Source organism: Talpa occidentalis, unplaced genomic scaffold (genome assembly GCF_014898055.3).
Source record: "Talpa occidentalis isolate TD23 unplaced genomic scaffold, MPIMG_talOcc4v2.1 talOcc4.16, whole genome shotgun sequence".
NCBI lineage: Eukaryota > Metazoa > Chordata > Mammalia > Eulipotyphla > Talpidae > Talpa > Talpa occidentalis.
The window spans coordinates 73,396,467-73,420,247 of NW_023601653.1; the positions used below are offsets into that span (position 1 = coordinate 73,396,467).

At 40.3% G+C, this 23,781-nt stretch overlaps 1 protein-coding gene across 2 annotated transcripts; it reads left to right on the forward strand.

Moving 5' to 3' along the window:
• The first annotated feature begins 1,567 nt into the window (after positions 1–1,567).
• Positions 1,568–22,391, forward strand: CCDC77 (coiled-coil domain containing 77). 2 transcript variants are annotated; one of them, XM_054696555.1, is made up of 13 exons: positions 1,568–1,687; positions 4,842–4,939; positions 5,970–6,023; positions 7,603–7,849; positions 8,321–8,463; positions 10,769–10,865; positions 12,244–12,316; positions 12,671–12,762; positions 13,000–13,148; positions 18,198–18,417; positions 20,132–20,257; positions 20,650–20,802; positions 21,575–22,391. In XM_054696555.1, the coding sequence occupies exons 3-13, from the start codon at positions 5,986–5,988 to the stop codon at positions 21,719–21,721; spliced, it is 1,485 nt and encodes a 494-aa protein (XP_054552530.1). In that variant the 5' UTR covers positions 1,568–1,687; positions 4,842–4,939; positions 5,970–5,985; the 3' UTR covers positions 21,722–22,391. The 2 variants fall into 2 exon arrangements, with proteins under 2 accessions (XP_054552530.1, XP_037370483.1); XM_037514586.2 differs by lacking the exon at positions 4,842–4,939.
• The last annotated feature ends 1,390 nt before the right edge of the window (positions 22,392–23,781 follow it).

A 23,781-nucleotide genomic window follows, 5' to 3' on the forward strand; every position in this document is an offset into this window, starting at 1 on the left:
CAATCCCTAGCCAGAAAGCTAACCCACATGGCGCAGCAGACCTCTCCTGTCTGCTGGCTGCTCCCCTCAGCAGTGTATTTCAGTAGATCTGCCTGTTCTATTCCCCACTCTGTCACTGGTGAATCCTCTCACACACACCACACCCTTCCATCTTTGACCTACACCTCACCTCTTGTAAGCATAAATAAATAAAATAAATTTTTAAAAAGACTCAAACTTACAGATTTAACAAAATGAACAAAAAGTGCTGAAATTTGTATGTAACCATAAAAGGTCTTGAACACTAATGGAAATCCTGAGAAAATAGGTGAGAAACTGAGGCATCATATTACCTGACTTTATAATATAAGGCAAGAGTAATTAAAATAACATAATGTTGGCTTAAAATGGACACAAGGATCAATGGAACTAAATCAAAAGTTCAAAAATAAATCCATTAGCATGTTAGCATTTAAAAATAGCCACCACCATAAAATAGGGAGTCTCTTTATTATGCTATCTTTATCCAGACAGCTATATGTAAAGAAATGAGGTTGGATCACGCTGATTCCACACACAAAAACATATTCCAAATGGGTTAAACAATTAGACATAAAGCCCACAAAAATAAGATATATAAAAGAAAACATTGGCAATGTTTTATGACAGTGATAAAGGCCTTTTTGTAAATTGGACTTCTATGGCAAGTGAACTAAAAGCAAAACTAAACAATAGGGATCACCTAAATTTCTAAGCACAAAAGAAGACATAAGCTTGTTTGGGAGATGTCAAGATCCTTTTACATCCTCAGGTGTAATATCAGTGAAAAATTCCAATAGCTGCACCTCTGAGAATAAAGTGCCTTTCTTTCCCCTACCTCTACCCCATTCTCTCTGGACTTGGGTTTTGAATTAGCTTATATGTACAGGTAGTTTCTTACACCTCCCAGTAAACAAAGTAGTGTCTCCTGTCTGACAAAAATACTAGCGTTCATACACATCGTCCATTGACTACAAATCAAAACTGGGTCCTATACTAGCTCTAGGTCATCAGTTCATTGAAAGTGAAACTATCTTCTCAAAAGCTTCACATTCGAAAATAAGCTTATCGATGACAACACAGAACAATCCTGTGTCCATTCTATAATAACACATCGTATTTCTGCATCATTTTTCATGAAAACAAGGTGGTAAAGCAAGCTTAAACCGCTGCGTGCAGACCCCAAACACTCTTTTTTTTTTAATTTTATTTTTATCTTCCTCATACAATTGCAACCCCCTTATTTTGACCCCAATCCCGCCTTTCCCCGCCCCCCCCAATAGTGTGTCTCTGGTTCACAGTTGTTTGTTGATCTTGAATTTTTCTTTCTTAGATTCTTTATCCTGGTCCCTATACCCCAAACATTCTAGCAGTAGCAGGCTGAGCTGAGTGGCAGCCGGGTTACTTCCGCCGCGCAGAGATGGTTGCAGAAGTAAAACTACACTTCCCGGCGGCCTCTGCGCGGTAAACTGCGCCAGCTGGAAAAAACGGGAACTGGGCGTGCCTCTGTGAGACTAGCCTTCCTATTGGCGGCCCAATCCAAAGACCTGTGTAAACTTGCAGGCGATTGGATGGATTCCTATACAGTTCGTGGCGCCGCGATGCCACTCGATTTAACTTTTGTTTTTTTTTTCGGTTGGATTCCTTGACTCTGAGGACTTAGTGCGGCGTGAGTATAGAATTTCGGGTTCCGGGCGCGGGGGTTATGGATGGGGCTTTGGGAAGAAAAACGCCTGGCGAGGGAGATGTAACTGCGCACTAGAGGAATGTGAACGGGAAAATGGGGTCGTTAAAATTGGGGACCGGAAGTGGAAAGTTAGACTCTGCAAAGGGAGAGATTTCGGGGTGCGGGAGGACTGGAAAATTGTAGCAATGAGGAGTCAGGACACGATGGAATGGGAAAGGGTTCGGAGTGTGGATGGCGTGGAATTGTGATCTCCCACCCCACGCTAGTTTTAGCCTCAGTTTCTTCGTTTTTTAAAGTTCAGGGACAATTGGGGCCTCCCTGGTGGCGCAAGGGGTTAAGATGCAGCCTATGAAGCTATCCGAAGCCTCTGCTGCACGATTTCCATCCCTGGCGGCCAGGGAGCTACCCCCATGGCGCAGCAGACCTCTCCTGATTCTCCCACTGCTCCCCTCAGCAGTGTGTTTCAGTCAGTCTGCCTGTTCTGCTCCCCACTCTGTCTCTGGTGAATCCTCTCAACCCCCACACCTCTGGCCTGTACCCCAGCTCTTGTATGCATAAATAAATAAATCTTAAAAAAAAAAAATAAGGGAGAATAAACTCATTAATCAGAGTTGTTGTGGAGGTAAATAAAGTAATAAATGCCAAAGTGCTAATTAGATTTTAAGTTGATAAGCTATAAAATTATATACCTAAACAAGGATTTCACAGAAATGGAGAAATATTAGCTAGCCAAAACCCATTAGTGCATCTATACACAGGACAGTGTTTCTTTGGGAGGTATACTCATGAGTAAGGCTGTTTCTATCACAAGTAAGGTACACTGTCATGGGAGAAAAGAGAACAAAAACTGTTAATGTGTTAACTTGTAGAGAATTACAAATGCAGTTCTTTAACAGAGCATTTTGATAGCTTATTTTTTCTTTTTTTTTTTTTTAAGTTTTCAAATCATTTTTTTTTTAAACATTTTTTTTTATAGAGGCATGTTTATTTATTTATTTATTTGTTTGTTTTGTTTATACAAGCACTGGGTACAGTCAGAAGCGCAGGAGGGTGAGAGAATTCACCAGAGCCAGAGCGGGGAGCAGAACAGGCAGAAGGACCGAAGTACACTGCTGAGGGGAGCAGCGGGTGGCAGGAGAGGTCTGCACGCCATGTGGGACCCTCCTCCGGTGGCCGGGGAGCAGTCAGGGATCGAACCGGCGACGCAGAGGCCGCGGGCAGCTTCGCAACCCAGCGCTCAACCGCTGCGCCACTGGGGAGGCCCTATTTTTTTCTTTTTTTTAAGATTTATTTTATTTATAGAAGAACTGGTGTCTAGGCCAGAGCTGGGGAGTGTTTGTGTGTAAGGATTCACCAAAGGCAGGGTGGGGAGCAGAACAGGCTGATCTACTGAGATACATTGATGAGGAGAGCAGCAGGCAAGATAGGAGAGGTCTGCCCCACCATGTGGGTTAGTTCCCTGGCAGGGATCAAACTCATGAGGCAGTGGCTGGCAATAGCTTGATAGCGCTGACGAAACCTTAAGCCCTGCGCCACCAGGGAGGTCCTTAATAACTTAGTTTGGATGGAGAGGCCCTGAAAAGAGATGAAGGAGGTAGTATTTGAGTTTTCCTAATACAGGCAATTTCATCATGAGAACAGAGGAAAGCTTATGAACAAAGGCATGGAGTCAAGAAAGTTAACTGGAAGCCTTGGGTACATTTATGGAAGTAAAAGGGAATAAGACAGGGGAGATAGGTTTGGTCCTTGTATAGAAAGCCATGACCTCTAGCTGAAGTTGATGTAATACATTAGGCTACTAGGAATCAGTGATGAATTTTAAGAAAATGACCCAGCAGAGACAAGAGGTGGGTAAGCCATTGTAGTAGAGTGGGTAGAATGATAGGGGGAGCCTGAATTAACACAGTCACCTTAGAGATAGATATACAGAATTTTCATATAGTTGAATGGGAAGGTCACAAGAAGGAATAATCAAATGATGCATAAGCTTTCATTGGAAAATGGTGAATTAGTAACTAAAATCTGGAAGTCAGAAGGAGCGTGTTTGGATGAAGAAGGTGATGTGTTAGGTGAGAGGGGTCAGTTCAGATTGCTAAAATATGTAACTTTTAAGTCTTCTTGCATTTGTTTGATTTTTTTTTTAAAGATTTATATCTTTATGTATACAAGAGCTGGGGCACAGGCCAGAGATGGGGGGGGGGGGGTGAGAGGATTCACCAGAGACAGAGTGAGGAGCAAAACAGGCAGACTGAAGTACACTGCTGAAGGGAGAAGCAGGCGAGTCAGGAGAGGTCTGCTGCACCATGTGGGTAGCTCCCTGGCTGGGGATGGAACTCGTGCTGCAGAGGCTTCGGATAGCTTCATAGGTTGTGTCTTAACCACCAGGGAGGCCCTGTTTGACTTTTTTAAGTGAGTTTTTTTTTAAGTTCCAATGAGACATGTAGGTGGTGAAAATGTCCATTCTATAATTAGAAAATCAAATCAGGAGATTGAAAGAGATGTCATTTGTTCATTCAACAAGTAAGCGTTACACCATGCCAGGTAGTGTTTTAGATGATAGAGGTCATCATAAAAGCAATGGGAATAATGATGTTACCAACGAAATGGATAGTTAGTTGTAAGTAAAGTGGAGCCGAACAAAAGGAAATTTTTCAGTGAAAATAATAATAATCTGTATTTATTGAATGCTTATATGTGTTGAACACTGTTAAATTTTTTTTTAAGGATTTATTTATGTGTACAAGAACTGGGGTACAGGCTAGAGGTGCAGGGGGTGAGAGGATTCACCAGAGACATAGTGGGAAACAGAACAGGCAGACTGACTGAAATACACTGCTGAGGGGAGCAGTGGGCAAGACAGGAGAGGTCTGCTGCACCATGTGGTCTCTCCCTGGCTGGCCAGCCAGGGATCAAGCCAGGGATCAAACTCGTGCTGCAGAGGCTGCGGATTGCTTCATAGTGTGGCATTTAACCCCTTGCACCACCAGGGAGGCCTAGACAACTTTTTGTAGATGTGCAATAGTAATGGGAGTAAAGACAGTCACTCAGAAGGAGGAGTTTGCAGGGTGTTAGAAGTTTCTTTTAAAGTTCCAGGTTACCCTTAAATATTTTTACAACAGTGAAATTCATTTTTAAGATGTCATCTATGGGCCTCCCCGGTGGCGCAGCGGTTGAGCACTGAGTTGCGAAGCTGCCCGCAGCCTCTGCAACGCTGGTTCGATCCCCGGCCGCCAGGTGAGGGTCCCACATAGCGCACAGACCTCTCCTGCTGCCCGCTGCTCCCCTCAGCAGTGTACTTCGGTCCTTCTGCCTGCTCTGCTCCCCGCTCTGGCTCTGGTGAATTCTCTCACCCTCCCGTGCTTCTGACTGTACCCAGTGCTTATATAAATAAATAAAAATAAATCTTTAAAAAAAAAAAAAATGACATCCATATTGATACAATGGGATGTTACTTGGCCATAAAAAGGAAGTACTGATACATGCTACAACATGCATGAACCTTGAAAGCACTTTGTTAAAGAAGCCAGTCATCAAAGACCACAAACCAAATGATTCCATTCATATGAAAGTCCAGAACAGGGAGAGATCTGTGGAAACAGAAAGTAAATTAGCATTTGCTCAGAAAGTAAATTAGCATTTAGCTGAAAAACTACGACTTAATAAATGTTAATACCTGAATTCAGGCAGTTTCAATGGGTCTGGTATAATACCCTTGGATTCTAGAACAGAGGAGACAACATGCAAACCGAGGGGACTTGTAATTCTTGTTCTGCCCTCAGCTTGCTTCATGACACCTCATCTCATCTTCATTCATTTTAGGGCTGGAGAGGGGCACGTGGGTGATAGCTAATGGATACAGGATTTAAAGAGGGCCTCCCTGGTGGCACAAGGGAAACTCAATCCCTGGCCAGCCAACTGGGGAGCTGACCCACATGGCGCAGCAGACCTCTCCTGTCTTGCTCACTGCTCCCCTCAGCAGTGTATTTCAGTCAGTCCACCTGCTCTGCTCCCCACTGTCTCTGGTGAATACGTTCACCCCCCCCCACCACACACACCTCTAGCCTGTACCTCAGTTCTTGTAAGCATAAAGAAAGAAATCTTTAAAAAAATTTTTTCTTTAAAAAAAAAAATATTTTAAAGAGTAGTACATTGTAAAATATCACATTTTCTCATCAAGCAGGCACTTCTGATGATGTTGAAGAGGGATCCAATCTGTTTTTCTCTGTTCCTGATCCCTCATTCTGAATTTTTGTGTATTTGACAGGTGTGAACAAGACAGCATGAATTTTACCCCTGTCCACACCCCCGTCTGCAGAAAGTAAGATGTTTGCTTATTTTCGAGGCTTAGTACTGTACCTTTACTCCAAGTTGGCTTAGGGACAAGAGGGTTTTGGAAGTGTACCTTTAAACTCTGGATTTGGGGCCTCCCCAGTGGTGCAGCGGTTGAGTGCTAGGTTGGGAAGCTGTCCGCAGCCTCTGCAACGCCGGTTCGATCCTCGGCTGCTCCCCGGCCACCGAAGGAGGGTCCCACATGGCGCGCAGACCTCTCCTGCAGCCCGCTGCTCCCCTCAGCAGTGTACTTCGGTCCTTCTGCCTGCTCTGCTCCCCGCTCTGGCTCTGGTGAATTCTCTCACCCTCCCGCGCTTCTGACTGTACCCAGTTCATGTATAAATAAATAAAAATAAATCTTTAAAAAAAAAAAATAAAAAAAAAATAAACTCTGGATTTGGAATATGGTAGACCTTATTCTCTATTCTTAATATGTGAAATTTAGCTGTAAAACTTCAACTTAATAAATGTTAATACCTGAATTCAGGCAGCTTCAGTGGGTCTGATATAATACCCTTGGTTCTAGAACAGAGGAGACAATCAACATGCAAACCAAGGGGACTTGTAATTCTTGTTCTGCCATCAGCTTGCTTCATGACACCTCATTCTTGTACTCATTGCCACAACTCTCACCTACAAAATCTCAGAAATAGCCTCTTAGTTTATTCATGAACCTATTTCTGGAGTTGTTGTAAGGCAACCTCCTTTGAAAACATGAAGTATTGAGTAAAATAGTATTTCTCTCACAACTTCTAATGATTGAGGAAATACTAGATTTGTTTCCTTCATGCTAGCTAAATGAAAATTTTAATTTTTTTCTAGTCATGTTCACTTGTTAAACATGCTGACTTTAATTACTACAGCGCTAGGCTTCTGGTATAACATGCCCCCACTCTGCAGTCTATTTTGTTTTGTTATATATTGCAGGCAGATAGCCTAACTGGATTAATTTTTCACGTGACAGTTTCTCTACTTTTGCATCATTTGTTTTCTAAATTTCTGAATTCCATTATTATAGTTTAAGTCTCTTGTTTGCTTTTGTTTGTCCAACCTTCAGTTGACAGTGTTGGTCTATCTATTGGACAGACATTTGGAAAGTTTACTGGTTTTGTTATTAGAAATAGTGTTACACAGGGACATTTTCAGATGTGTCACCCTGTACATATGTGCGTGAATAGGACGAGGAATTGCAATTTCACTAGAGTCTGCCAATCTGCTCTCTTGCCATTTTACCTAACTACACTCCACCAGCAGCATTCAGTGTTTCTGTTGCTCTATGTCTTGTAGCATTAAATTTTCTACGGTAATGATCTTGTCTTACTCAATTTACATTCTGTTCCTTTAATGACCTTTTTACTCTCAAACATGTATTGTGAATCCAGCTTTAAACCTTTACTACTTAGAAAGTAGTTCATGATATGATTCACTGACCTATAACATTGAACTTTCAGGTTTATGAGCACCTTAATTATGAGCACTTTAGGAACATAAACCCTATTTTTATTTAAGAAATTGTCTCATGGATGGTCAGACAGCTTAATGAATATGTCCGTTCTGACTTCACATAGGCCAACGACTGCCTGCAGACATGGCGTTGCCCCTGGCTCCAGAAGTTTCACCAGGTGCAGGGGAGTGTCTTTCTCAGATTCAGTGGAGCAGTCAACTCCCTTACCTTCTATTGAAGATCGTCTGGCTGTCCTCTGCCCTTCTCAGGAGCTTCTGGAATATTACCAAAAGAAGATGACTGAATGTGAGGGAGAAAATGAGGACCTATTGAAGAAACTGGATCTATATAAAGAAGTTTGTGAAGGACAGGTAAACAAAGGAAATGATGTACACCCTACAGGCATGCTGATTAAGTTTGTTAAGTCTGTTCATCAGAGAAGGTCAAGAAGTGCCAGCTCATATCACAAGCAAATATTTTATAAAAAATTGTCACTTTTTATTCCCTTCTAGCCCAATCTTGCCCAATCTAGCACCCACCTCTTGAGCCCCTCATTGGGTCATAAACCCCACCCCGCAAACTGTTCCACCTGTAAAGTCTTATATCTTGTTCTCTCTTAAATTTCACCCTCTGCATCTAACTTCATTGTCATCTCTGTATTTCCTTGACTTTAATATGTTACATGTCATCTTCTGACATTTTGTTCTTTCTAACAAAATCCTCTCATGCCTCACTTCTTTAACTATTGTTCTGCTTGCATGTAACACGAACTGACTCCACCATATCCAGAAGATAACTCCTAGGAAGTCCAGTATCTTTCTAACTACTTTTTTTCCCCCCAGCATAAACTAGAATGGGATTTACAGCAGAGAGAGGAAGAGATTGCTGAATTGCAGAAAGCGCTGAGTGATATGCAGGTCTGCCTCTTCCAGGAGCGGGAACACGTTTTACGCCTTTACTCGGAAAATGACCGACTGAGAATCAGGTACCAAGGAGAAGGGAAATTTTGGAGCTCTGTTTCTAAGTTACACTAAAGAAGACAGCTTTCTCTACAGTTATTCTCTTAGGTTTTATTCCCCGGATTCAGCTCTGAGCTGGAGATTCTACCTGTGGGATGGTTCACGATCAGAATTAACATCTTTTAACAGACTTGGGCAGAGGAAGAATTTGAACTCTGATACAGTGGTAACAGAGGCTTTAGCCAACCCCACTGGGAATTCTGAGGCTAGGCTAGTCTTTGAGAGGCAAAGAAGTAGGACTTAGTATTGCCTTAATGATTAATGAGGGAGTGGAAATCAATTTACGAGAGGCAACTCCTAACAACTGGGGCAATGCCTGGAACAGGACTCAGCTCCAACTTTTTTGATATAGTCAAATATAGTAGTGTATGCTCAAAGAGGACACTTTCTGAATTCATACAGATATGCGATAGGCCCCTTTACTGTTATTAGCAAAACTGCCTAGATTTTAGAGTGTGAGAGATGCACAATATCAGCTTCTGGAAGATTGTAGACCCCAATACAGGTAGATTCTATACAGTACCTGGTTTGATGTGAGCATTCAGCCAGATAGGTCAGTTTCTCTCGTTGCTTTCTCCCTTCATCTTTTCTGTGCTACATTTCATTAAACCTATTAGTGAAATATAGTCTTTCTCCATCATTCCTTTATAATCTTCCATATAAAACTTTTCTCCTTTTTGGTGTTAGATGAGGGTCTTATTCTTTTACATGTGGCTATTCAGTTTTCTCAGCACCATTATCTTTTCTCCATCAATAGTCAAAAATTATTTGACCATATATGCAAGACTTATTTCTGTTATGCCTGTCATTATGCCAGGCACTGTGCTGAATATTGTGGCATGTAGTAAATTGTGAAGTCAGGAAGTGAGAGTCTTCCAGCTTTTTTCTTTTTCAAAATTGTCTTGATTATTCAAAGTCCCCTAAGATTCCATGTGAATTTTATTTTTTTGTTTTATTCTTTTTAAAATTTTTTTTTAAATTTATATATATTTTACATCATTCTTCCTTTTTGTACAATGTATGTTTTCTTCTCTCAGGTATCATCCCCGTAAAATTCCCACCACCACAATAACTCTACTTAGCCTCTGTTCCCATATATAATTACAATATTTTTTTTCTTTAAAGATTTATTTATTTATGCATACAAGGGCTGGGGTGTAGACCAGAGGTGCAGGGGGTGAGAGGATTCACCATAGACAGTGAGGAGCAGAACAGGCAGATTTACTGAAATACACTGCTGAGGGGAGCAGCAGGCAAGACGAGAGGTCTGCTGTACCATGCGTGGTTAGTGCTGAGACTTAACCTTTACACCACCAGGGAGGCCCAGAGTTTACTTTCTTGATGCATGTCTGATACCAGTTGTCTCAATTGTGTTCCCTGGGAAATAGACTGCAATGGAGATTGACTTGCAGAAGTTAATTGGGGAGTGCTCACAGGAATAACCACCTATGAAGGGATAAGGAAAGTCTAATTGGAGAAAAGGTGAGCTGTGATTCAGTTACAATAGGCCTCAGGGTGCCCTACAGGCCCTATCCTTTTGTAATTTCTCACTGGGCACAAGCTGTCCCTTGGGCAGATAGTTGGGTAAGGCAGTTTTTCTTGTCTGAGGGATGTTCTCAAGAGAAATTCACCTGTGAGCAATTAGTTTGCAAAATTGTTGGCAGTTGGGGTAATGAACTCATTAGTCCTGAAGAGGGGAATTTGAGGGGGGTATCCCAGCATACAGTACAGTTCCCTTCTAGAACCAACTAGATATTAATTTCTAGTCTTTCCACATTCCTGAATATAAATACCTGATTTTTAAAGTTCTTTCATTCATTTTCTATTTTACTAGTCAATTTATTGCATTTTTCAAGTTCATATATGAAAAGTTGAGAAAAATTATTTAGATTATAGCATGACTGATGAGGATAGAAGATCTTTTTTTTTTTTTTTTTTTGGTGGGACCCTCGGCGGCTGCCAGGGAACTAACCGGCGCTGCAGAGGTTGCAGGCAGCCTCGCAGCTCAGCTATCAACCACTGCGCCACCAGGGGAGGCCCTAGAAGATCATTTTTTGACTCTAATTTCTAGTAAGCAGTTCCCCAGATGCATGTTTAAAACGTAAATACCTGATATTTTAAAAATAGAACTACAGTGTAGATAAATCCTATTCAATTTTAATTTGAAGTTACATAGTTTTGAAAATTATTAAGTCATAAGGAAGACCCTTTAAACAGAAAATTTGACTTATTCTCAATGCAATGTGTACTTGCTTCCTATGAGAAATGCAGGGAACTAGAAGACAAGAAAAAGATTCAGAATCTCTTGACCCTTGTGGGAACAGACACTGGAGAAGTCACCTATTTTTATAAGGAGCCTCCCCACAAGGTAAGTAATATTTGGTAAAGCATAGTATGGCAAACATGCTTAGCAAATTCAGGTGAGGGTACATAATTAGAGCTGTTTTGTTACTTGCTAAAGAAGATAGGAGAATTAGCTATCATAGACTTATGTACATCTAAGTTTTCAAGGAATTTTTTAATTTAATTCTTCAAAAACCTTAGGAAGTATCATTATTCACCTCATTTGACTATTTGGAAGCCTAAAGAATAAAGGAATAGGGGCCTCCCTGGTGGCACAGGGGTTAAAAACACTGTGCTATCAAGCTATTGCCAGCCTCTGCAGCACGAGTTTGATCCCCGGCCAGGGAGCAACACACATGGCACAGCAGACCTCTCCTCTCTCACCCATTGCTCTCCTCAGCAGTATATTTCAGTAGATCTGCCTGTTCTGCTCCCCACTCTGTCTCTGGTGAAGCCTCTCACCCCCTACATCTCTGGTCTACACCCCATTTCTTGTATGCATAAATAAATAAATCTTAAAGAAAAAAAGAATAACAGTAGATGTTTCAGATATGATTAGAGAGGAAAACAAGAGCAGACTTGATGTGGGGGCAAATTTCAATATTCACATTTCTTTTTTAATCTTTGTTTATAATGATGACGAAAGTAAAGTGTGGTTTTATTAAAACAAACACATAAGAGTGCAGAAATCTGTCTGTAAAAGTGGCAGTCTTCTGTACTTCTCTACCCAAGAGATGAAGCTCTTTTTTCATTCATCCACTCCTTCGCTTCTATAAACAGTGCCTCCAGGAGTTTTTTGTCCTATCATTTTGCATATCTACACGTGCATCTATTTCCATTACTTTCCTAAAGGTTCTTGTCAAAGATGGATTTCTTTTTCTTTAACAGATAATGCTAAATAAATTTGAATTTTCGTTTCTTTTTTTATATCACAACATTAGGTTTTATCCGGTTCATTACTCTATCTGTGTGGTCTCATGCATGACATTCCTATGTTATTATATAAATTTTAACCAATTTAATATATGAACACTTTTTTTTATTATTATGCATATAAGAACTGGGGTGTAGGCCAGAGTTGTGGGAAGTGAGAGGGCTCACCGGAGACAGTGGGGAGCAGAACAGGTGGATCTATTGAAATCCACTGCTAAGAGGAACAGTGGGCGAGACAGGAGAGGTCTGCGGTGCCATGTGAGTTAGCTCCCTGGCTGGCTGGGGATCGAATTTATGCTGCAATGGCTGGTGATAATAGCTTTTTAGTGCTGAGACTTAACCCCTTGCACCACTAGGGAGGCCCTCATGAACACTTTTGATCTGTAGAACTAAAATTGAAATGAGAATTGTTAGATTAAAGGATACTTCAGGTTACCTCTATACTTTTTTTTTTTTTTTAACTTCTTCAGGTCAGCATTCTGCAAAAGACTATCCGGGCTGTAGGTGTATGTGAACAGAATGAATCTTCAGCTTTCAGAGCAGGTACCAACCATAACATTATAAATTGAGGCAGATTTTAAAAACATAGTATAATTAGATTTTTTTCCCCTATTATACAGTGATAATGACTGTTCATAATGCCTCTAGTGATCTAAGATCTTACTGAACTTTTTTTTTAAAGATTTTATTTTTATTTATGCATATACGAGCTGGGGTGGAGGCTAGAGGTGCAGGGGGCACCTCTATTCCTATTTCAAAAATTGAAGCCTTAGTTGTATGTTTTCCTTTTCTTATAGGAAATGAGACTGAAGTCCTCTACAAAGCAATGCTGATACTTGAATACCAGAAAGAAAAACTAAGTAAAAGTCTTCATTAATTTTTTTTTTTCTATTTTAGATTCTAAAGTAAGCAAAAGAAAACTGACCAAGAAAGAGAAGGAAGAAAGTTCTGAGCAATACCATAGAGACGTACAATCACTTACCCTACAGGTACAGAGTTTATTTTGCCAGACCAAGACAGTTTGCTCTTATGTAGCCTAACCAATTTATAAGACATTAATTTAGGAAGAATACAGTTGACATTTTTATTGTTTTTCTGCTATGCTTTTGAATGTTTTAAAAATTTTTCTGGAGAAAGGCTCACTTGTAGTAAGAACTAAGAAGCAGCAGGACAAGAATGCAACCCCTCCTTGTGGGCCTCCTCACCCTGTTGACTTGTGCTTCTAGGTGGAAGCATTGCAGGCCCAGCTGGAAGAACAGACCAAGCTTTCTAGAGAGCAAGTTGAAGGACTCATGGAGGACAGACGGATTCGCATTGAGGAAATACAAGTTCATCACCAGAGAAATCAGGACAGAATCAAAGAACTTACCAAAAAGTGAGTGTTCAGGAAAACCGTGCTGAACAGATTTTATTTTTATATATATTTTAAATGTTTTAAAAATTAGCAATCCTGTACTTCAGCAGCACAGGATAATGAAACTAAAAGGATCTTGAAAAATGATCTTTGGGGCCTCCCTGGTGGCTCAAGGGATTAAGCGTCAGCACTATGAAGCTATCTGCAGCCATTGCAGCATGAGTTTGATCCCTAGCCAGGGAGGTGACCTACATGGCACAGCAGACCTCTCTTGGCTCACCCGCTGCTCCCCTCAGCAGTGTACTTCAGTCAGTCTGCCTGTTCTGTTTCCCACTCTGTCTCTGGTGAATCCTCTCACCCACCACACCTCTGGCCTGTACCCCAGCTCTTGTGTGTGTGTAAATAAATAAATCTTTTTTTAAAAAAAAAAAAGGTCTTCATCTGAGACCTCTACATCTCTGTGTAGGTGGGTATCCAAGCTTTTCCAGGAATACTGTCCATTCTTTTTTTGAAGAGCTGTTGGGCATTCCTCATGTCTGTTTAACCCATTTTGGTATTTTAGCTTGATCTTAGTGGGTAATAAATGTTCTTTTATCCACTGAAGTTATCTGACTCAATGTAGTAAGAGTCTTTTCTTTTGTTTGGCCCCTCATGACTATGAAAACTATGACTTGATATCACTGGATAATAAAATGCAAGCTCTCTTGTACATACGTTTTTGTTTCTGCCTGCCTTTCCTCATCTTTCTGCAATCTTATTGCATCCCCACCATTTTTCTAAGCATTCCCTTTCTAAGATCATTGACTTCTTAATTTTTATGACCAATTCTCCTTATAGTCTTCATTGTAATTTGTGTCATTCTTTGTATTTGGCATCACTGACCACCCCCTCTTTGAAATTAATCTCCCTTGATTTCTCTAGCACTTGTCCTTGGTTCTTCTACCTGTCTAACCCTTCTTAGCCTTTTGTCTGGTTCCATGACCTGGCCTGTGCTATAAAGACATCTTTAATTGAATATGAACACCTCAAATTTACCATAACTGAAACCAAACTTATTTTTCTTTTTCAATAAACAGCTCTCCCCACATCTCAAACCTACTATTTTATTGTTTTTTCCATTTAGTTTAAAAATACAACCTTCATCCAGTTGCATCAAGCTTGAAACCTCAGGGTTATCCTTACTCCCTTTATTCTGTACTTCTAAACCCTATCAAGTAGAAGCCAAGAAGCTTCAGATCACGCTCTGCCCTCTCATTCTTACTACACGAGTTTAGGCTATATTATTGTTTGAATTGTTATAGTAATTAAAGTGTTCTTATCACTGGCCCCTTTGTGTTCTGCAGTCTTCCTCACTGGTATGAATTAGCGCCTCCATTTAGTGTTTGTAATTGCTTAAAAATGTGTGTTACCTTCCCATTTATTTTATGATAAAGCCCTGATACCTTAGCATGAATTTTTAGGGGTTTTATCATCTGACACCAAATTATCCTTCTCAGTCTCAACTCCTCTTGCTGTTATTCACCTTGTTCTTCAAGCAGACTAATACTCTTCATTGTTTATGCAACACTGGCCTTGTGGCAGGCACCTGGAATTAAGCTTTTCCTCCTGCACATTCCCCTAATGATTTGCATGCCTCTGTGATAGTACTTACCACCACCTATTGTTAACTATATCTTTGTTCTCCCAGGGCCTTGCTGTAATCTCTGCCCTTCCATGTATGCATAGTAGGAGCATTGTAAAAATATTTGTTTGATGATCCTTGTCATGTCCTATCTTAACACCTTTTTTTTGCATTAAATATCCTACCTTTTATTTTTTTTAAAGATTTTATTTATTTTTACATAGAAGAACTGGGGTACAGGCCAGAAGTATGGGGTGGGTGAGAGGATTCACCAGAGAAAGACTGTGGAGCAGAACAGGCAGATTTTACTGAAATACACTGCTGAGAGTTGCAGCAGGCGAGACAGGAGAGGTCTGCTGTGCCATGTGGGTTAGCTCCCTGGCTGACTGGGGATCGAACTTATCCTGCAATGGCTGTTGATAGCTTTATAGTGCTGAGACTTAAAACCTTGTACCACTAAGGAGGCTCCAATATCCTACATTTTATAGTCTTTTTATTGAGGCCTGCGCAGATCCTAACCTGTTCGTGGTTTGGGGTTGCTATCTGCCTCATAAAGCAAAGTAGAAGGTTTGTCTTATGGGAAGACAAAGTCGTTTTCTCCTCTGATAAAACCTCCTACATAGTTGACTTTGGCATCTTCAGGAATAAGGTCAGGCATAGTGTTGTAGAGCAACCCCGGTACAAAACGGGGTGCCTGACTGTGGGTCCTCACCCGCGCGCTTAAAAGGACTTATTAATGTTCTACTGCAGGCACACGTGAAAGGTTAATAAAAGGTTTATTTACAAGGGAAGGGGAAATGAGGAAATGTACAGCTCTGGGAGAAAAGTGGGAGACAAAGTTTTAAATGAGTCCTACCCGATCCGCCAATCAGGAATCCCAAAATGGCGCTCTCAGAGTTGGCCGCCAGCCAGGAGCGGTGAAGCCAGGAGGCGAGCGATGGCAAGCCAGAGAGAGCCCAAGGCCCATGTGTTTGGTTTTTTATATCCAACCTGGCTACCCAACTCCACCCTCAGGTCCCAGCCACCCTCCCTTGGTGGTGATGGGATTTGTCTTTCCCAGAGTCTTGATGGCTTTAGTCTGGAGTGGGGGTGGGGTCCACAAAGCCTGTATGGGATTAACTCAGGACATCATTTCCCCCTAACAATTGAGGCTTATGAATCTGGGTTTTCATTTGAGGTAGAGAAGACTGTTGTTATAACCTGAAAATTCAGAGTAGATGTAGTTACTCCAAAACTCATTACTATTACCCAGCCTGGGCTTCATGACAGTCATAGAATTGGATTCCTTAATAATAAAACAGTTCCCAAAACGTGCTATTTATTTCTCTCCCACTTTTAAATGTAACTCCAAAGAATCCAGTATGTGATCAGATCACAAGATATGTGTTATTTTTATAAAACTTGAAACTTTCATCTATCTTTAAAATATAGTGCATCTTATTGCTAAAATAAACAATTTTTTGTCATGTTTGCATTCTTTATCCCTTCTTTTTACTGTCTTCTCAAACATCTCTTCCACTTCCTCTACTTCAAAATGTAGTGATTAAAATTGGAAGTGATATTCAAAATCTCTGACCCTTAAAAGCACTGTTTTGTATAACACGGTGATATGTGTACATTTGGCCAGTCCTTCTCAGGCTTCATTTTTATTTTTAGTATTTTGTACTTAAGCATAGCATCTTCGCTCTTCATTGAATTGTACTCGTTTTTGCGGGAACAGTATTTTTAAATTGTCACAATAATTTATAATTTTATGAAATGGATAAATTTATATGAATACCCATTCTAGTTTAGTATCACCTACATATCTGACCACATGATCAGTTCCTTCAGTTAGATCATCCTAGGGATATTGAATGGCATGAAACCCAAGGCCGTTGATGACTGACTGTTGGGTGTCACTTTCAAACCATTTGTACATTAATAAGGCCAGTTTATAATTGAGAACGTAATTGTAGGATCGAATAAAATTACTACTTGAAAGAGAGAGCCCTGTGGTAACTGACTCAGTGTACACACATAACACAAACACACAGTCACCTGGTGACTTTTACTCGTGCCTGGCATTATGCTATCATTTCCCCCTTATCTGTGTACCTTATTGCTCGTGAAAAGAGCTAAGTTGGATCTGGCCTGTGTTCAGTGGAAAACTACAGTGATTGCCTCATAGTCTGTATACTTTCTGCAAGTGGTTTGATTATTTGAGACAGTATTTTGTAGGTGTTGATGTTAAATAGATGAGATCCTAACTCCTAGGGTATTCCTTTTTGAAAATAGAAATATTGTTTGGCTATTCCTAAACCTCAAGAAATAGTGGGAATCTATTTAGTGCCTTTTGTTTGCCCAGTAGTTAGTACTGTCCTTGACAATCTGGTGGTAGCAGACAAAAAATAAATGGTAAGTAAGATACATTGTATAACTCGTGTTGAAAACATGCATGTTGACATGTAAAACATGACACAGTTTGTAGGCAAGTGTTGAATTACAACACTGGAAAAGATTTAAACTGATAAGGAATTGAGAGAATGTAGTTTTCCCGAGCTCTCTGCCCACCTGTGTCTATGCTGATACCTCTCTTTTTCACCTTCTTCTTTTCCTAATAAACCCTGTCCTTTTAAAATGTTAAAAAGAAGAACAACAATGGAGTTTTCCAATAGGATTAAGTTGGTGAGATGACTTCATAGAGGAACTTGACCTTGAAAAAAGATAAGATTTGATAAGATAAAAAAGATAAGATTTGCAATTTACATGTGGAGGACAGCATAAACAAAAGCAGGGCTATTTTTGACATTTTAGAACTTATGTTAATCCTCAGAACACATGACTTAGCTCTTTTTATTTATTGAGGCATAATTGATATTGTGCAGTCTAGTACCTGGAACTAGTTCATTATGTAAGCTGTGTGGAGATATTTCTGTAGTCCTTTTAATTCTGTCACCTGAAAATAGCACTCAGGAAAGTATATCTGTAAAGACCAATCTAGGAATGAATGAGCTTGGGTAATGTTTACATTTGTCCCCTAGGATTTAGATTGCCAGTGTTCAGATTAAGCATGTTAAAACTGTTCATAATGTTTTTTAAGATTTATTTATTTATGCATACAAGAACTGGGGTGTAGGCCAGAAGTACAGGGGGTGAGAGGATACACCAGAGACAGAGTGAGAGCAGAACAGACTCCCCACTGCTGAGGGGAGCAGTAGGCGAGACAGGAGAGGTCATGTGGGTAGCGCCATGTGGGTAGCTCCCTGGCCAGGTATCGAACTCATGCTGCAGTGGCTGCCAATAGCTTGATAGTGCTGACTTGAACCCCTGCACCACCAGAAGGCCCCATATTGCATGATTTAAAAAAAAAAAAAACCAGTTATCTCCCCTTTACTGGGAAAATAACTTTTATGTGTCAGATGTACTGTGAAAGCATCTTCATGTCCGCTTTATACTTTCTCTCACAGTCTCCATCACGCCCAGGAACTGCTCTTTGAGAGCACCAAAGACTTCCTGCAACTCAGATTTGAAAACCAAACTAAAGAGAAGTCATGGATGCTTGAAAAGGATCATTTGATGTCAAAAATTAAGCAATACAGGGTGCAGTGTAAGAAGAAAGAAGATAAAGTTGGAAAAGTTGGGCAAGTTTTACATGAGAGTCATCATAGCCAAAATGAATATATCAAGGTAGTTTCTTTATATCTTAACAAAAACTATTTATTTTTCTAGAGGAGTTGAAAGAACTCAGAGCATAAAAGAACCTAAAAATTGTCATACAAGATTCATTCAGTCCAGGATGCTGTAGCAGCAACCTCAAGAAATAGGTTTCAAATAGTAGCTCATTTTCATAGTGTTTGGGGACTAGATTATTCATTTATTCATTCATTTAGCAGGTAATTATTGTACTCCTGCTCTAGGCCAGGCTCTGAGGTTACAACAGTAAATAAGCTTAGACAAGGTCTGCCTTCATGATATGTATATTTTAAAGAGTGAGAAAGAACAGAAACATGAGCAAATAACCTAGAAAATGATAGGTTATTAAAAAGTGGCATTGAGGAATTAAAAAGATGATGTGAAGATTATATGTAGTTGCTGGTCGTCTACTTTTTTTAAAAAGATTTGTTTATTTATGCATACAAGAACTGGGGAACAGGCCAGTGGTGTGGGGGGGTGAGAGGATTCACCAGAGACAGGGTAGGGAACAGAACAGGCAGATTGACTGAAATACACTGTTGAGGGAAGCAGCAAGCAATACAGGAAAGGTCTGCTGCGCCATGTGGGTAGCTCCCTGGCTGGCCGGGGATTGAACTCATGCTGCAGTGGCTGCGAATAGCCTCATAGGTTGCTTCTTAACCCCTTGTGCCACCAGGGAGTCCCTCTACTTTTTTTAAAAAAAGATTTATTTATTTACTTAGGTATAGAAGATCTGGGGTGTAGGCCAGAGGTGCAGGGGGAAAGGATTCACCAGAGACAGAGTGGGAAGCAGAACAGGTGGATCTACTGGAATACATTGCTAACAGGAGCAGCAGGTGAGACAGGAGAGGTCTGCTCTGCCATATGTGGGTTAGTTCCCAGGCCGGGGATTGAACTAAGTCCGAGCGGTATAGTGCTGAGACTTAACCACTATGCCACCAGGGAGGCCCCCTGCTGGTAGGTTATTTTTGAGGAGGAACATGGGAATACTCTCTTAAATCTGGCATCTTGTTGAGTCAAAAAAAATTGGAACTAAGCTTGATATAGATGTAGGAAAAGAACATTCCAGGCAGAAAGAAAAGGAAGTTTATAAGCCCTGGAATATGATCGAGGAAGAGGAAGGATGTCATATTGTTGTAGAGGAATAAGGAAAGAGGAAGTGGTGCCCAGGAGGTTGGAGGGTTGGGTAACAGCCATCATGGAGATTTTATGGGGCCGTTTTAGTAAGGAATGTGAATTTTAACTCTAAACATTGTTTCGTGTTTGAAGGATTGTATGTAATAATATAACATACCTGATTTAGGTTTTGTAAAGATCATTTTGACTGCTTAGTGGGACATGTATAATAAGTATTGTCATTGAGGTTTCTTTCTTTTTAAAGAAAAACTTCAGAAATGTGCCCCAAAACAAATATTTTAAGTCTTACTTGGGACAATTCTGGTTTCATTATCTGACTCTTCAGAGCCCAAAATATTTTATTTTAAAAAATTTCTACAAACAAAAAGTATACTTTTTTAAAAGAGTGAAAAGAATCCTCTAGAAATAAGAGGTTTTCAGATAGTCTCCAAAATTCCTTGCTCTTCCTTAACTGTTTCATACTTCTGGAAATTCTTGCTTTCTATTTGTTGTTTACTCAAATGCTATTTGAATTAACCAAATTGTAGTACTAAATATTGACTGGGATTTTTGCCCCCTTTTTGGCCTGCAGTCTCTAAAGGATAAATTAGTACAAGAGAAAAGACTTTCCAATATGTACCAAGAGCAGTGCATATCCCTAGAGGAAGAACTTGCTCGAATTCGTGAGGAAGAGGGAGTAAAGAGAGAGATCTTCAAGGTACAAAATTTCTTGCCTTTTAGGGCCTCCCCTGGTGGTGCAGCAGTTGAGCGCTGGGCTGCGAAGCTGCCCACAGCCTCTGCAGCGCCGGTTTGATCCCCACCTGCCGGGTGAGGGTCCCACATGGTGCGACAGACCTCTCCTGCTGCCCGCTGCTCCCCTCAGCAGTGTACTTTGTCGGTCTGCCTGTTCTGCTCCCCGCTCTGGCTTTGGTGAATTCTCTCACCCTCCCATGCTTCTGACTGTATCTAGTGCTTGTATAAATAAACGTATAAATCTTTAAATTAATTTAAAAAAAATTTTCTTGCCTTTTACAATGGAATGGGAAGTATGAATGGCTTGGGAATGATTTCCTTGTTTTCATAAATGCCTTCCCTCTCCCCCATATTTAGGATCGCACTAACAGGATGGGGAAGCGTCTACAGGTAATGACAAAGCGGTATGAGGCCTTGGAGAACCGGCGTTGCTTGGAAGTAGAAGGATTTAAGACAGATATTAAGGCTCTCCGGCAGAAGCTGAAAGACTTGGAGCAGATAGTCTATAAGGTAATTGCTGGTCCTGAATTACCAAAAGGGAGAAAGCGGGTATAAGTGAGAGAACATGGTTAGAGGGTTCCACAGAAGAAAGATACACTGTTCCCCACTGGTGGCTCATTAAATGGATCACCATCCATTAATCCTCACTAAAATTGGTGTAACAACTACATGCTAGAGAGAAAACAAAAATAGACTGAAATAATTGAACGGCTACATCATTATACTTCCATCTGAGTTAAAGTTAATAGAAAGTTTCATCCCTCCCAATTCTAGAAGTGGATTAAAACAACTGTGCCTATTTTACAAAGAGGAAAGTGAGTAATTGAGTAATAAAGTAATTTTCCCCTATCAGACACAGCTTTATTTAGAATTGAAGTTGCCTCAAGAGCCTTCTTAAAGAGATTTATCCAGTCATCCACATACCCTAAATGATCATTGTGTTCCAAATAAGGTTAATTATAGAAAGAAAAGATGTTTTCTTTCATTCTTTGGTGACCTTACCAATACTCTTGTTTATATTAGTCTCTTTTTTGCTTATTTATTGATCTCTATCTCAGAGCTCCTTTGCTATTGTATGGGAAAGCAAAGATTCTCTTGTCCTTTCTGCTTTGATTCTGCCCTACATTTTCCTTCCTTCAGTTAGCCATTAAATAAACTAAGGATTGAATTTATCCCATATACTAGAAATCTCATCAAAAGAGCTAGCATAGCCTTGCCTTTACAACTGATTTCTTATCCCTGGCATACGCTATAATCATTTCCTTCTTTTCTAAATCCCTAGGCAACACTTAATACCCGAGCAAACCAGGATCTTGCTATCCTGTGTGAAGTCCGTGACAGCAATAGACGGGCACATAAGATACAAGGAGAACTGAAGAACCTCAAGTCCAAAGTATTTGGCCTGGAGAATGAACTCAGACTCTGTTGATGTTTACTTTTAGAAATAACCCTTCTCTGGACTAGGTCTGCTTCCTGAAAGCTGAGAAAAGAGGTTATATTCTCCCAGAAACTAGATACAGAGTTGACTGAAGTCACAGTGCCTAGGTGAAGAATCAGGGACCATTAAAAAAGCTTTTCTTGCGTTCCAAGCTTTAGCTACTGTCCTGTAAATTGCCTCTCCTCCGCACCCTTAGCCTGAGTGATAACATGAATTACTTAGAGATATTCCCACCTTATTTTTCCCATTGGTGACAGGCTTTTTTTTTTTTTTTTTTAAGACGACAATGACGATAAAAACTTAGGAAGAAAGTATTTTTGCTATGAATTTGGCTGAGTGTCAGTGGGAGAAACATTCTCCCTGATAGAGTCATCTAGGAGGTTGCCTTTCTCTTAGGCAGAGGGAAAAGGCAGCAAATCAGAACTTGTCCAATGTGAAGAGGCAGTAAATAATTCTGCCATTTAACTGTTCTTTTGTCTTGAGTTGTAGGGCCCGAGTTACTCTTTGGGCCCAGTTTTGTGAAGTTTCACCAGAGGGCACTAGAGACCCTACTCTTAAGCAAAGTGTTCATGTAGGAAAAGAAAATGCCACTGTGATAAGAGTGAGTAAAATTTTAACAATCCTTGTATGAAAAATCCGGTATTTTACCAATAACATGTATTTTCTTAAATAATGTATATGTTTTAAATTAACTATTTTCAATAAAATATTTAATTGAAAATATTCACATTTTCTATAATTTCTTATTAAAACCACATTTTTATTTTGTTAATGGCTCAGTTTGCTTGCTCATGGTCTTTGCAGTTCTAGACAGTATTAAAATTTTCCTAAATGAGTCCCTAGAAATCATCAGGTGTTAGAGAGAGCCAAGATGATGCCACTAAAACTTTATTATTTTTTTCCCCATCTGTCCTTTTTTTAGACAAATTGCTATGCATTTGGGGCAAAATAACTATGTATGTGCCTGGGCAACCTCTGAGAAGTCTCTTGGTCTTAGCTTAGTAGAGAGTCATTCTGATTACCCAGGAAAGGAAACCCATTTTCCATAACTCATTTTTGTTATGGAAAGTGGCAAATGAGCCACCAATGTAAAGTGCTTTCTCTCTTTTTTTTTTAAGCCTATGAAAGCAAATCAGTTATATTTTTTTTCACTATTAAATCAGGATGAAAATTCTCAGAGGGACCATTGCTTTAGAGTGATATGCACAGCGGATAGTTTTTCCTTTTGTCCTAATATTTAAGAAGTTGACTTTTCATGACTTGCTGTTTTGATGTTGGACAAAACAGAAAGTCTTATTAAATCAGAATTTCAGAATTGGAAGGACACTTGGGGATCATCTAATCCAATCTTTTAATTTTATCTCTAAGACTTGCCACCACTGACTTCAGCAACCAATTGATAATGTTTCTAATACCCTAGCCTCAATTCCAGTGACATTCATCTTCCTATTAACAACCCACTAGTGTAGCCACTCTCTAACCTTCATCAGTTAAAACTACTTCATCATCGGGCCTCCCCGGTGGCGCAGTGGTTGAGCGCTGGGTTGCGAGGCTGCCCGCGGCCTCTGCGGCGCCGGTTCGATCCCCGGCTGCTCCCCGGCCACCAGAGGAGGCTCCCACATGGCGCGCAGACCTCTCCTGCCGCCCGCTGCTCCCCTCAGCAGTGTACTTCGGTCCTTCTGCCTGCTCTGCTCCCCGCTCTGGCTCTGGTGAATTCTCGCACCCTCCCGCTCCCGTGCTTCTGACTGTACTCAGTGCTTGTATAACAAACAAAACAAAAAACAAAATAAATAAATAAAAAACATGCCTCTATTAAAAAAAAAAAGCTACTTCATCATCAATAAACAATATGGAGTGGTGGAAAGAACTTGGGCTTTGGAGAATCACAGGTGTCAATTCAATCTTGCCTCTTACTAAAACCTTCCAATCTCTGGTCACTTCAGCCATGAAATAGAAATAAATCTACCTGTTTAACAGGCTGATGGTAAGATAAAGAGAAAATCCAGAATATATAAAAAACTAATAATTTAACCATAAAGAGAAGCCAAAAT

Excerpts from the sequence above, each read along its gene's own strand:
- CCDC77 (XM_054696555.1), top strand. The coding sequence starts at position 5,986 with ATGAATTTTACCCCTGTCCACACCCCCGTCTGCAGAAA. Across the intron at positions 10,866-12,243 it reads ATAAGGAGCCTCCCCACAAG|GTCAGCATTCTGCAAAAGAC; the intron begins GTAAGTAATATT and ends TAACTTCTTCAG. Across the intron at positions 18,418-20,131 it reads GCCAAAATGAATATATCAAG|TCTCTAAAGGATAAATTAGT; the intron begins GTAGTTTCTTTA and ends TTTGGCCTGCAG.